The sequence below is a fragment of the Agelaius phoeniceus genome, chromosome 36, assembly GCF_051311805.1.
Source record: "Agelaius phoeniceus isolate bAgePho1 chromosome 36, bAgePho1.hap1, whole genome shotgun sequence".
NCBI classification, from domain to species: domain Eukaryota; kingdom Metazoa; phylum Chordata; class Aves; order Passeriformes; family Icteridae; genus Agelaius; species Agelaius phoeniceus.
This window is the reverse complement of record NC_135300.1, coordinates 1,985,452-1,999,182: the sequence shown is the minus strand read 5'-3', so window position 1 is coordinate 1,999,182 and position 13,731 is coordinate 1,985,452. Positions and strand designations below refer to the sequence as shown.

Below are 13,731 nucleotides of genomic sequence, written 5' to 3'. Positions count from 1 at the left end.
CTCTCAATGGGGACGGTGGGAACCTCGCGGAGGCCGCGCCCCCCTCATTAGCATAAAGCATTAACCCTCCGTTATATGGAGAAAGGGGTGGAGCAAAGTGTTGGGGGCGGGGCTTGAGGCGGCCTAAGGGGCATTTAAACCTCGGATTAGCATAAGGGGCGTGGTTTGTGGGCGTTTGGGGTGGTTATTAGCAAAAGGGGCGGGGCACAGACAGGCAGAGTGTGTCATTAACATAAGGGGCGGGGTTTGAGGCTTAAAAGAGTGCAGCAGCATAAAGGGCGTGGCTAAAGGCTGATTAATTAGCATAAGGGGCGTGGCATTTGGGTTTTTGGCAGTCACAATCAGAAGGGGAGGGGCCAGGCAGCTTTAAGATGAATTATTAGCATAAGGGGTGGGGTATGATGATATTATAATGAGTTATTAGCATAAAGGGTGGGGAAAAGGGGATTTTAAAATGATGGTTGCATAAAAGGCGGGGCAAATGGGCTTCATAATTAATTATTAGAATAAGGGGAGGGGCATTCCTGGAGTTATAAATGCTATTAGCATAATGGAGGGGGCTTGATTAATTAAAACCCATCATTATTAGCATAAACTGATTGGCATTATGGGGTTCATGAACGCTATTAGCATAAGGGGTGGGGCTTGCAACATGTCATACTTCCTCATTACCATAAAGGGTGTCACATGTTGAGCTTTAATCCTCCTCATTAGCATAAGGGGTGTTGCAAATTAAGCTTTAACCCTCCTCATTAGCATTAGGGGCATGACAAGTTAAGCTTTAACAAGGCTCATTTGCATAAGGACCATTGCAAATTGAGCTTTAACACTCCCAATTAAGATTTACCACTCCTCATTTGCATAAAAGGCATGGCAGATTAACCTTTAACCCTGCTCATTAGCATAAGGGGTGTTGCAAATTAAGCCTTAACCCTCCTAATTAGCATAAAGGGCATGTCAAACAGAGATTTGACGCTGCTCATTAGCATAACGGGCGTTGCAAACGAAGCTTTACCACTCCCAAATTGGGCTTTAACCCTCCTCATTAGCATAACGGGCATTGCAATTTGACCATTGGCCAGCCTCATTAGCATAAGGGGCGTGGCCACATCCCTTTATAAACCACCGGAGAAGAGGCAGCAAATAAACCGGATTTAAAAGAGGGGGGCGTGACCTAAAAAAAAAAATATCTAATCCCACTGTGGGCGTGGCCAGAATCCCCCTTGTGGGCGTGCTCCGGCGGGCCGTGGGCGTGTCCTCCGAGCCCATAAAGGGCGGCGGCGGCGGCGGCCCCGCGGCGTTCGCGGGTTCGAGTCCCGGCGGGAGCGGCGGCGACACCGAGCGGGACCCGGGGGCTGGGGGGGGGGACACCGGGGGACAGCGACCACCGGGGGGGGAGGAGGGGGGGGGCCGGACACCGGGGGGGTCCCCGGGGACACCGGGGGGGGCGGGGCCCGAGGATGGCGCGGGACAAGGAGAAGCGGAGCTGCGGGCAGGTGGTGGCCGAGTGGCGAGCGTTCCTGTGGGACCCCCGCACGCGCCAGTTCCTGGGCAGGACTGGCTCCAGCTGGGGTGAGTTCGGCGCTTTTTGGGGCTTTTTTTGGGGTGTTTTTTTTTTGTGTGTGTGGGGGGGCATTTTGTGGGGTGACCCCCCCCAATTTTTTCTTTTTTTTTTTTTTTTTTTTTTTTTTTTTTTTTTTTTTTTGGGGTGCAGCGCCCCCCCGCGTGCTGATTGGGTGGGGGGGGTGATGATGATGGGTGAGGGGGATTTTTGGGGTGTCCCCCCCCCCCCTCCCCGCCATCCTCAACGGGTCGATTTTAATTTGGGGAGGGGAGGGAAATTTTGGGGGGACCCCACAACACTCAAAATTAGGAAAGACCCCCCCTCAAATAACGGGGAGGGAGGGAGGGGGCGCATTGAACCCCCCCAAATCCCCCCCCCCCATTTGTGCGTTAAATGAGGGGGGGGGGTTGCTCAGAGCCCCCCCCCCATCCCACCCCATTGGGGCCCCCCCAAAACTGGGTGAGAATTGGGGACCCCCCCCCCTCCCTTTAAACGCCGCTTTTTTGGGGTGGGGGGGGGCTCCTTTTGAGGAGGGGGCGGAATTAACCCAAGACCCCCCCCCAAAAATGAGTAAAATTTGGGGGAGGGGGCGGGCAGCTTAAAGCCCCCCCACCTCTTTTTTTATGGGGGGAGCCCCCCCCTAAAACATCCCCAAAAAAGGAGGGGGCGGTGGGGGGGAGGGGAATTTTGGGGGGGGGGGGGTTCAAAAGGACAAATTGGGGGTGGGGGGGGGGGGGGGGGGGGTGGCTTTGTGGCCCCCCCCCCCCCATCTGTCGCGCTGTGGCGACAAAAGTAGGTCACGGTCGGGGTGGGGGATGGGAACGGCGGGGATCCCCCCCCCCCAAAATGGAGGCGGGGGGGGGGGGGGCGGGGGGGCTGAACCAACTGAACCCCCCCCCCTCCCCCTCCCCCATAGCGGGGGAACCCCCAAAATTGGGGTGGGGACCCCTAAAAACCCCCCCGAAATCCTTTCCCCCCCCCCCTTCAGGGTCCAGATGGCTCCGGGGGGATTTAAAACGTCTGGGGGGGGGGGCGGGGGGGGGGGATTTGGGGGGGTCCGGGGGGGGGTCGGGGTTGGTTTTAGGGCGATTTTAGGGCGATTTTAGGGCAATTTTAGGGCGATTTTAGGGCGATTTTGGGGCAATTTTAGTGCAATTTTAGGGCGATTTTGGGCCGATTTTAGTGCAATTTTTAGGGGGTCCGAGAGGAGATTTGGGGGGTTCGCGGCTGATTTTTTGGGGTTTTTTTTGATGGGATTGGGGGCAGTTTTTGGGGCGATTTTGGGGGGCGCGTTTTGACGTTTATGGGGTGAATTAAGGAGAATTTTGGGGTGTTCGGGGCAGTTTTTGAGGGGTTTTTAATGGATTGGGGCTGTTTTGGGGAGCGTTTGACATTCATGGGGTAAATTCATGAGAATTTGGGGTGTCCGGGGCATTTTCGGGGCGATTTTTGGGGGGAGCGTTTTGACGTTTATGGAGTGAATTAAGGAAAATTTTGGGTTGTCTGGGGCAGTTTTTGGGGTTTTTTTATGGGATTGGGGCAATTTTTTTGGGTATTTAATGTCTATGGGGTAAATTCATCAGAATTTGGGGTGTCCAGGGCAGGTTTCTGGGGCATTTGTGGCGATTTTGGGGGGACTCGGCGTTTATGGGTGAATTAATGAAATTTTGGGTTGTCTGGGGCAGTTTTTGGGGTTTTTTTATGGGATTGGGGCAATCTTTTGGGTATTTAATGTCTATGGGGTAAATTAATGAGAATTTGGGGTGTTCAGGGCATTTTTGGGGCGATTTTGGGGCAGTTTTTGAGATTATTTGACGTTTAAGGGGTGAATTCATGAGAATTTGAGAGGTTCGGGGCAGTTTTTGGGGTTTTTAATGGGGTTGGGCAGTTTTGGGGGTATTTGGGGCAGTTTTTGGGGTATTTAATGTCTGTGGGGTAAATTCATGAGAATTTGGGGTGTTCAGAGCAGTTTTGGGGGGTATTTGGGGTTTTCAGGGAAATTTTGGGGGTATTTGGTGCCAACGGGGTGAATTTATGGGGTTTTCGAAGGATTTGGGGCAACATTTGAAGGGTTAAGGGAATTTGGGGCATTTTTGGAGGGTTTGGGGCAGATTTTGGGTCCCAAACCCCAAATTCGCCCCCTCAGAGCTGATCCTGCTCTTCCAAAGTGATTTTATTGGGATTTATCCCAAATTTTAGGGATTTTTCACCCATTTCGGATGGGATTTTGGGGTTTTTCACCCATTTCAGTTGGGATTTTTGGGGTTTTTCATTCATTTTTAATGGGATTTTTGGGGTTTTTCACCCATTTCAGTTGGGATTTTTGGGGTTTTTCACCCATTTCGGGTGGGATTTTTGGGGTTTCTGCCCCCAGGGGGGTTTTTCCTCACGGGGATTTCATTTTTGGGGTCCCTGACCCCCAATTTCGCCCGCCCAGGGCTGATCCTGCTGTTCTACCTGGTGTTTTACTTTGGAATTTGCACCAAAATTGGGGATTTTCATCTGTTTGGGGTGGGATTTTCCCTCCATTTCAGTTGGGATTTTGGGTTTTTTTCATTTATTTCTAATGGGATTTTTCACACATTTCTAATGGGATTTTTGTTTTTTTTTCATTTATTTCTAATGGGATTTTTGGGGTTTTTCACCCATTTCAGTTGGGATTTTTGGGGTTTTTCACCCATTTCAGTTGGGATTTTTGGGGTTTTTTCATTCATTTCTAATGGGATTTTTGGGGTTTTTCACCCATTTCAGTTGGGATTTTTCACCCCATTTCATTTGGGATTTTTGGGGTTTTTCACCCATTTCCATTGGGATTTTTGGTGTTTCTGCCCCTTTCGGGATTTTTCCTCACGGGGGTTTCATTTTTGGGGTCCCTGACCCCCCAATTTCGCCCCCCCAGGGCTGATCCTGCTGTTCTACCTGGTGTTTTACTTTGGAATTTGCACCAAAATTGGGGATTTTCACCTGTTTGGGGTGGCATTTTCCCCCCATTTCAGTTGGGATTTTTGGGTTTTTCATTCATTTTTAATGGGATTTTTGGGTTTTTCACCCATTTCAGTTGGGATTTTTCACCCATTTCAGTTGTGATTTTTGGGGTTTTTCACCCATTTCAGTTGGGATTTTTGGGGTTTTTTCATTCATTTCTAATGGGATTTTTGGGGTTTTTCACTCATTTCAGTTGGGATTTTTCACCCATTTCAGTTGGGATTTTTGGGGTTTTTCACCCATTTCAGTTGTGATTTTTGGGGTTTTCACCCATTTCAGTTGGGATTTTTGGGATTTCTGCCCCCAGGGGGGTTTTTCCTCACGGGGGTTTCATTTTTGGGGTTCCTGACCCCCCAATTTCGCCCCCCCAGGGCTGATCCTGCTGTTCTACCTGGTGTTTTAACGGGTTCCTGGCCGGGCTCTTTGCCCTCACCATGTGGGTGATGCTGCAGAGCGTCGACCCCCACGTGCCCAAGTACCAGGACCGGCTGCTGACCCCCGGTGAGACCCCGGGGAAGGGGGGCCTGGGTGGGGGTCCTGGGTTTGGGGTCTTGGATTTGGGGTCCTGGATTTGGGGTCTTGATTTGGGGTCCTGGATTTGGGGTCCTGGGTGGGGGTCCTGGATTTGGGGTCCTGGATTTGGGGTCCTGGGTGGGGGTCCTGGGTGGGGGTCCTGGGTGGGCGTCCTGGATTTGGGGTCGTGGATTTGGGGTCATGGATTTGGGGTCCTGGATTTGGGGTCTTGATTTGGGGTCCTGGATTTGGGGTCCTGGATTTGGGGTCGTGGATTTGGGGTCCTGGGTGGGGAAAGGGGTTTGGGGGGGATTTGGGACCCCCCCCGTGTGTCTCCCCTCCCCCCCCGCCCCCATGTGACCCCCTGGTGACCTTTGTGTCACCCTGCGTGACCCCCCCGTGGCACCTCCCCACAGTGTCCCCAATGTCCCCAATGTCCCCAATGTCCTCCCAGTGTCCCCAATGTCCCCAATGTCCTCCCAGTGTCCCCAATGTCCCCTGGCTGTCCCCAATGTCCCCAATGTCCCCCGATGTCCCCAATGTGCCCTGGCTGTCCCCAATGTCCCCGATGTCCCCAATGTCCCCTGGCTGTCCCCAATGTCCCCAATGTCCCCGATGTCCCCAGGGCTGATGATCCGTCCCTGCACCGAGGGTCTCGATGTCACCTTCAACGTGAGCCAGAGCCAGACCTGCACCAGTACGTGAGAGCCCTGCACCAGTTCCTGGAGCGTGAGTGCACTGGGAGGGACTGGGTTATACTGGGAGGGACTGGGAGGGACTGGGTTATACTGGGAGGGACTGGGAGGGGACTGGGAGGGACTGGGAGGGACTGGGAGGGACTGGGATGGCCCAACCCCATACTGGGATGACCCTTCCCATACTGGGATGACTCTAACCCATACTGGGATGACCCTTCCCATACTGGGATGACTCTAACCCATACTGGGATGACTCTAACCCATACTGGGATGACCCTAACCCATACTGGGATGACTCTAACCCATACTGGGATGACCCTTCCCATACTGGGATGACCCTAACCCATACTGGGATGACCCTTCCCATACTGGGATGACCCTAACCCATACTGGGATGACCCTTCCCATACCGGTCAGCCCCTCTCAACCCCGTCTCCTCCCCCAGCGTACAACGACAGCGTCCAGGCCGCGCGGAACGCGGCGTGCGCGGCCGGGCGCTACAACGAGCAGCCGGACGACGCCGTGCCCAACTACCCCAAGCGCGCCTGTCGCTTCGAGCGCTCCCAGCTCGGGCCCTGCGCCGGCCTCGGCCCCCACGGCGACTACGGCTACGGCAGCGGCCGGCCCTGCGTGCTCGTCAAGGTCAACCGGGTGAGACACGGGCACTGGGAGGGACTGGGAGGGACTGGGAGGGACTGGGTGATACTGGGAGGGACTGGGAGGGACTGGGATGGACTGGGAGGGTGTCTGGTGGGGCTTGGCAATGAGTTATGTTGGATTGGATGGACTGGTATGGACTGGGTTATACTGGGAGGGACTGGGAGGTGACTACGGCTACGGCAGCGCCCGGCCCTGTGTGCTCGTCAAGGTCAACCAGGTGAGACACGGGGGACTGGGACGGACTGGGATATACTGGGAGGGACTGGGTTATACTGGGAGCACTGGGATGGCATCTGGTGGTGCTTAGCCATGAGTTGTGTTGGATTGGGATGGACTGGGAGGGACTGGGATGGACTGGGAGGGACTGGTACAGGGCACTGGTCCTTACTGGTTTTCATTGGTTCATAGTGGGCCATGGAGGTCCATAATGGCCCATAGTGGTTCATACTGGTCTGTACTGGTTCATACTGGTCCCTACTGGTCCATACTGGTCTGTACTGGACCCTACTGGTCCATACTGGTCCATGCTGGTCCACACTGGTTCATACTGGTCCCTACTGGTCCCGCAGGTCATCAACTTCTTCCCGGGCAAGAACAAGAGCATCAACATCGTCTGTGCTGCCAAGGTGACGTCACTGTCCCCTCACGGTGTCCCCAAGTCCCCACAGGTGTCACCAAGCCCCCCCCCAGTGTCCCCAAGTGTCACCTTCAGTGTCCATCTTGTGTCACCTCTGGTGTCCCCAAGTGTCCCCCTCATGGCATTTCCAGTGTCTTCAATGTCCCCTCACTTCAAGGTGTCCCCACGGAGTCCCCAATGTTCCCCTGGTGTCTCCCCAAAAATGTCCCAAAAATGTCCCCATTGTCCCCAAATGTCCCCAATGTCCCCACATGTCCCCATTGTCCCCTCACTGTCTCTTGTCTCTGCCCAGCGGCCCCGGACCAAGGGTGACCTGGTAAGGGGGGGAGAGGTCCCAAAATCGGCTGCTTTCACCCCAAAATCCCTTTAGAATTCCCAAAAACTGGGGAGATTCACCCCAAAATTCCTTTGGGAATCCCAAAATCCTTTTAGGATCCCAAAATCCCAGAGTTTCATCCCAAAATTCCTCTAGGAATCCCAAAATTCACTTAATTCACCCCGAAATCCTTCTAGGAATCCCAAAATCTGCTGCTCTCATCCCAAAATCCCTTTAGAATTCCAAAATTGGGAGAGATTCACCCCAAAATCCCTCTAGGAGTCCCCAAAATCTGCTTAATTCACCCCAAAATCCTTTAGAATTCCAGTAATTGCATAGATCCCCCCCAAACCCTTGTAATTTGTCCCAAAATCCCAGAGTTTCAGCCCAAAATTCCTCTCGGAATCCCAACATTCACTTAACTCACCCCAAAATCCTTCTAGGAATCCCAAAATCTGCCGATTTCACCCCAAAATCCCGCTGGGTGTCCCCAGAGCTTCTGTGTCCCCCAGTGTCCCCAATGTCCCCCCCAGTGTCCCCATTGTCCCCATTGCCCCCAATGTCCCCAAATGTCCCCAATGTCTCCAATCCCCCCAATCCCCTCATTGTCCCCCTCAATGTCCCCAATGTCCCCCCAATGTCCCCATGTCCCTCTCATTGTCCCCAATGTTCCCGTGTCCCTCTCATTGTCCCCAATGTCCCCATTGTCCCCAATGTCCTCCCATTGTCCCCAATGTCCCCATGTCCCTCTCATTGTCCCCAATGTCCCCATGTCTCCTCAATGTCCCCAATGTCCCCATAATGTCCCATTGTCCCCATGTCCCTCTCATTGTCCCCAATGTCCCCAATGTCCCCCCAATGTCCCCATGTCCCCCCAATGTCCCCAATGTCCCCATGTCCCTCTCACTGTCTCTCTCTCGCTGCCCGCGGGGCCCAGGGACACTCGGCCACCACCGTAAGGGAACTGGACAGACTGGGACAAACTGGGACAAACTGGGACAGACTGGGATGAACTGGGGGACACTGGGACAAACTGGGGAGCACTGGGATGAACTGGGACAAACTGGGAGGCACTGGGGGGGGAATTTTTGGGGGATAAAAGGTGGGAGGGGTCTTTGGGGGCTATTTTGGGGGGGCTATTTTGGGGGTATTCTGGGGGACTCAGGGGGGGTTCAGGGGGAAATTAAGGGGGGATTTTTTGTTTTTTTTTTTGGGGGGGGGAGGTATTTTGGGGCTCTCTGGAATATTCTGGGGGTCCTGGCAGCATTTAGGGCATCCCTGGGAATATTTGGGGGGAGGGGTCCTGGAGCTATTTTTTGGGTCCCTTTAGGGGATCCCAGAAATATTTGGGGGTCCCTGGAATATTCCGGGAGGGATCCTGGAGCTGTTTTGGGTCCCTTTTGGGGGTCCCGGGGGTATTTTTTTTGGGGGGGGGGGTCAGGAATATTTTTAAGATCATTTTTTGGGGTCCTGTGGCTCTTTCGGGGGCCGTTTAATGGGGTTTGGGATTTTGGGGAGGGGGATATGGGAATGGGGGATGTTTTTTGGGGGAGGGGGGTCCAGAGGGGGTGTCCCCCCCCCCTTCAGGGGACATTTGGGGACCCCCCTCGTGTCCCCCCCCCCAGCGTGAGGAGGACGCCGCCCTGCTGGGCCCCATGCAGCTCTTCCCCCCCAACGGCACCATCGACCTCATGTACTTCCCCTACTACGGGAAACGCGTCCACGTGAGCACCCCAAAAACCCCAAAATCCCCCTGGGCACCCCAAAAACCCCCCTGGGCACCCCAAAACTTGGGGTTCCTCTCGGGGGGTGGGGGGAGACCCCAAAATCCCACTGGGGAGGGGGGCTTGGGGGCACCTGGGGTTCCCCAAAGGGGTTTTGGGGGGATTTCCTGGAGGTTTTGGGGATTTTTTTTTTTTTGAGGTTTGGGATCTCCCCAAGGGGTTTTGGGGTGATTTCCTGGAGGTTTGGGGATCCCCCCGAGGGGTGTGGGGATCCCCTGGACACCTGAATCCCTGGGAATTGGGGTTTTGGGATCACCTGGACACCTAAATTCCTGAAAATGAGATTTTCGGGATTTTCCAGACAAGCAAATTCCTGGGAATGGGGATTTTGGGATTATCTGGGCATCCAAATCCTTGGAAAAAGGAGATTTTTGGGATCTTCTGGACACCTGAACCCCCGGGAATTGGCATTTTGGGAATTCCCTTTACACCTGCCCTAGGGACATCGGGATTTTGGAAATCCCCCCACGCTCCCCAAAACCACAAATATTCCCCCCCACAGCCCCCCAAAAACCCCCGATTTCCCCCCCCCAGGTGAACTACACGCAGCCGGTGGTGGCCGTGCAGTTCTCCAACGCCACGGCCAACGTGGATCACCACGTGGAATGTCGCCTCAACGCCGCCGGCCTCCGCACCGACGACGAGCGCGACAAATTCGCCGGGCGCGTGGCCTTCCGCCTGCGCATCAACCGCGACTGACCCCGCCCGGAGCCCCCCGTAGCCCCCCGGCTCCTCCCCCATCGCCGCCGCCGCCATCGCCGCCCCCAGCTCGGGTCTAATCGCCCGCCCCGCCCCCGTCGGGATGCTCCTAATCTGAGGATAATAAATGTACATAGATATTTTTTATATGAGAAATCGATTAAACGGTGCAGTAGGGCCCTGGCTCGTCCCCTCCCGCCTCCATCGTGGCGCAAAATGTTCGTGGTTTGTGCTCGAGGTTTGGAGTTGGGGTGGTTTGGGGGTGGGTTTGGGGGGTTTTGGGGGAGTTTTGGGGGTTTTGGGGGGGTTTGGAGGGGAGATTGGTGATGTTGGGGGAGAGCAAGATGGCCGCCTGTCAAGATGGCTGCTGTGGGTGGGGAAATAAGGAGCAAGATGGCCACCTGTCAAAATGTCCGGCTACCAAGATGGCCACCAATCAAGATGGCCGCTACTCAAGATGGCTGCCGCTCAAAATGGAAGCCTACCAAGATGGCCGCTAGTCAAGATGGCTGCCGCTCAAAATGGCCGCCTGTCAAGATGGCCGCCTACCAAGATGGCTGCCGCTCAAAATGGCCTCCAGTCAAGATGGCTGCCTCTCAAAATGGCCGCCTACCAAGATGGCTGCCGCTCAAAATGGCCGCCAGTCAAGATGGCTGCCTCTCAAAATGGCCGCCTCTCAAAATGGCCGCCAGTCAAGATGGCCACCTCTCAAAATGGCCACCAGTCAAGATGGCTGCCGCTCAAAATGGCCGCCTCCCAAAATGGCCGCCTACCAAGATGGCTGCCGCTCAAAATGGCCGCCAGTCAAGATGGCCCCCTCTCAAAATGGCCGCCAGTCAAGATGGCTGCCGCTCAAAATGGCCGCCAGTCAAGATGGCTGCCGCTCAAAATGGCCACGTCAAGATGGCTGCCTCTCAAAATGGCCGCCTACCAAGATGGCTGCCGCTCAAAATGGCCGCCAGTCAAGATGGCTGCCGCTCAAAATGGCCGCCAGTCAAGATGGCTGCCTCTCAAAATGGCCGCCAGTCAAGATGGCTGCCTCTCAAAATGGCCACCAGTCAAGATGGCTGCCTCTCAAAATGGCCGCCTAACAAGATGGCTGCCTCTCAAAATGGCCGCCAAACAAGATGGCTGCCTGTCAAAATGGCCACCAGTCAAGATGGCCGCCAGTCAAGATGGCCGCCTCTCAAAATGGCCGCCAGTCAAGATGGCCGCCTCTCAAAATGGCCACCTACCAAGATGGCTGCCTCTCAAAATGGGCCGCCTACCAAGATGGCTGCCTCTCAAAATGGCCGCCTAACAAGATGGCTTCCTCTCAAAATGGCCGCCAGTCAAGATGGCCGCCTCTCAAAATGGCCGCCTACCAAGATGGCTGCCTCAAAATGGCTGCCAGTCAAGATGGCTGCCTCAAAATGGCCGCCTACCAAGATGGCTTCTTCTCAAAATGGCCACCAGTCAAGATGGCTGCCGCTCAAAATGGCCCGCCTACCAAGATGGCTGCCATGGGTGAGGAGTAAGGACCAAGATTTGTTGATTTTTGAGGTATTTTTGTTAAATTCTGGGTTTATTTGATGAGAGTTTGGTTTATTTGATGATGTTTGGTGCTTTTTGGGTTAATTTGTCTATTTTTTGGGGTTCATTTGTTGATTTTTGGGTTCACCTCTTGAGTTTTGGGTATATTTGTTGATATTTAGGTTTATTTGATTTTTTTTTATTTTTGATGAATTTTTGTGGTAATTTTTTGAATTTATGGCTTCTTTGTTGATAGTTGGTTTTATTTTTAGATTTTGGTGTTCATTTGTTGATTTTTGGGGTTTATTTATTGATTTTTGGGTTTATGTTATGATGTTTTTGCGTTCATTTGTTGATTTTTGGGTTCATTTGTTGATATTTTGGGTTAATTTGTTGAATTTTCGGTGATTTTTTGGGTTTTTTCGTTAATTAGGCCACGGGGGGGGGGTTGGGCCCTTAATGAGCCTTAATGAGCTCGTTAGTGCTGCCAGGCCACGGGGTCCCCCTCCCCCCCCTTGGCAGGGGCGCCCCCATTCAGGACAGGGGGCGGGGCCAAGGCATTGACGTCATCGGAGAGGGGCGGGGCCACCAAAACCTCCCCAATTTCCCTCCCCCCAATGAACCAATTAAACCCCGCCCCCAATTAACCCCCAATTAACCAACCCCTAATTAACAACCCCCAATTAACACCCCCCATTCAACACCCCCTAATTAACACCCCAAACCCTCTCCCCTAATGATCCCCCTAATTAAGACCCCCCCCAATTAATGGCTCCTAATTAACACCCCCATTAACACCCCCATTAAGACCCCCCCCTCCAATTAATAACACTCCGCAATTAACACCCCTAATTAACAGGCCCTAATAAATGTTTCACTTCCTACCAGCCCCTAATTAATGGCAGCTAATCGAGATCTCCAATTAATAATCTACTAATTAATTAATAACCCCTAATTAATACCCCAAGAGACTTCTCAATTAACATTGTGCTTAATTAATAGGCCCTAATAGAGACTGATCTAATTACCTGAGCATAATTAATAACTCTTACTTAAAAGCCCTTAATTAAGGCCCTAAATCACTTCCCATTTATTAGCCCTTAATATAAATAGCTCTAATTAATGGCTTCTAATTAGGCCCCCGATTACAACACTAATTAATAACTAATATTAACCTTTCTAATCATTAATTAATTATCACTGAGACCCCAATTAACCCCCCCATTAACATCCACTAAGAGAAATGCTTCTAATTATAGGAATAATAACAATAATTTTAATTAATCAGCCCTAATACCCCCCCAATTAACCCCCTCACTTAACAACTCTCAACCCCTCCAATTAACACCTCCTTAATTAACACCCGGAATTACCCCTCAAATTAACACCTCATTAACCCCCTCTTAATTAACCCCCAGAACGAATTCCTCCCCATTAATTAACCCCCTTTTAATTAACCCCCCCAAATTTTCACATCCTCATTAATTAACCCTCAATTACCCCCTCAAAATTCCAAATTTCCCACCCCAAAAAAATTCCCTTTTTTTGGAACAAACCACCCCAAAATCCCCCCTTTTAATCGCCTCTCCCTTAATTCCCGCCTTCATTAATTAATAAATTCATTAATTAACCCCTTAATTACCCCCTCAAAAATTCCAAATTTCCTGCCCCAAAATTTCCCTTTTTTTGGAACAAACCACCCCAAAATCCCAACCCCTTTTAATCACCCCTCCCTTAATTCCCACCTTCATTAATTAATAAATTCATTAATTACCTCACTAATTAACTCACTAATTACCCCCTGGCCAGCCCCTCCCCTCCCCTCCCCCCCCGATCCCGTCCAGATGGTGCCGCCCCCCCTTTCCCCTCCCCCATCCTCCGCGATTCGGGGCCGTTTTTGGGCTCAATCGGGGCCTTTTTGGGACCCCCCCGATTTTGGGGTTCCCCCCCCTCTCCCCGGGCGGCTCCAAGGGCGGCTGAAGGGGACGGGGGAATTTTCCAGAATTTTCCGAATTTTCCAGAGCGTTCCTTGGCAGGAGCCGGGAATGGAGGGGGGGGGGGAATGGGAGGGGTTGGGAGGATGAGGAGGCCCCGCCCCCCTCCTTAACCCCCTCCCCCTCTCCCCGGCCGGAATTGAACTGGGACCAGTGAAAAGGCGCGGCCGATCCCAGTTTGGCCAAACTGGGATCCCGGTTACCCCCAGTTACCCCAAACCGGGATCCCAGTTACCCCCAGTTACCCCAAACTGGGATCCCAGTTAACCCCAGTTACCCCAAACTGGGATCCCAGTTACCCCCAGTTACCCCAAACTGGGATCCCAGTTACCCCCAGTTACCCCCAAACTGGGATCCCAGTTAACCCCA

At 53.0% G+C, this 13,731-nt stretch overlaps 1 protein-coding gene across 1 annotated transcript; it reads left to right on the top strand.

Annotated features, from left to right (window-relative positions):
* The first annotated feature begins 1,369 nt into the window (after positions 1-1,369).
* On the top strand, positions 1,370-10,039 carry ATP1B2 (ATPase Na+/K+ transporting subunit beta 2). The gene is given in 9 exon segments (XM_077192931.1): positions 1,370-1,572; positions 4,002-4,031; positions 4,952-5,050; positions 5,688-5,750; positions 5,753-5,791; positions 6,206-6,411; positions 6,990-7,046; positions 8,999-9,097; positions 9,692-10,039. Coding segments are annotated over 9 exon segments (870 nt in total). The 5' UTR covers positions 1,370-1,460; the 3' UTR covers positions 9,857-10,039.
* Positions 10,040-13,731: the final 3,692 nt, after the last annotated feature.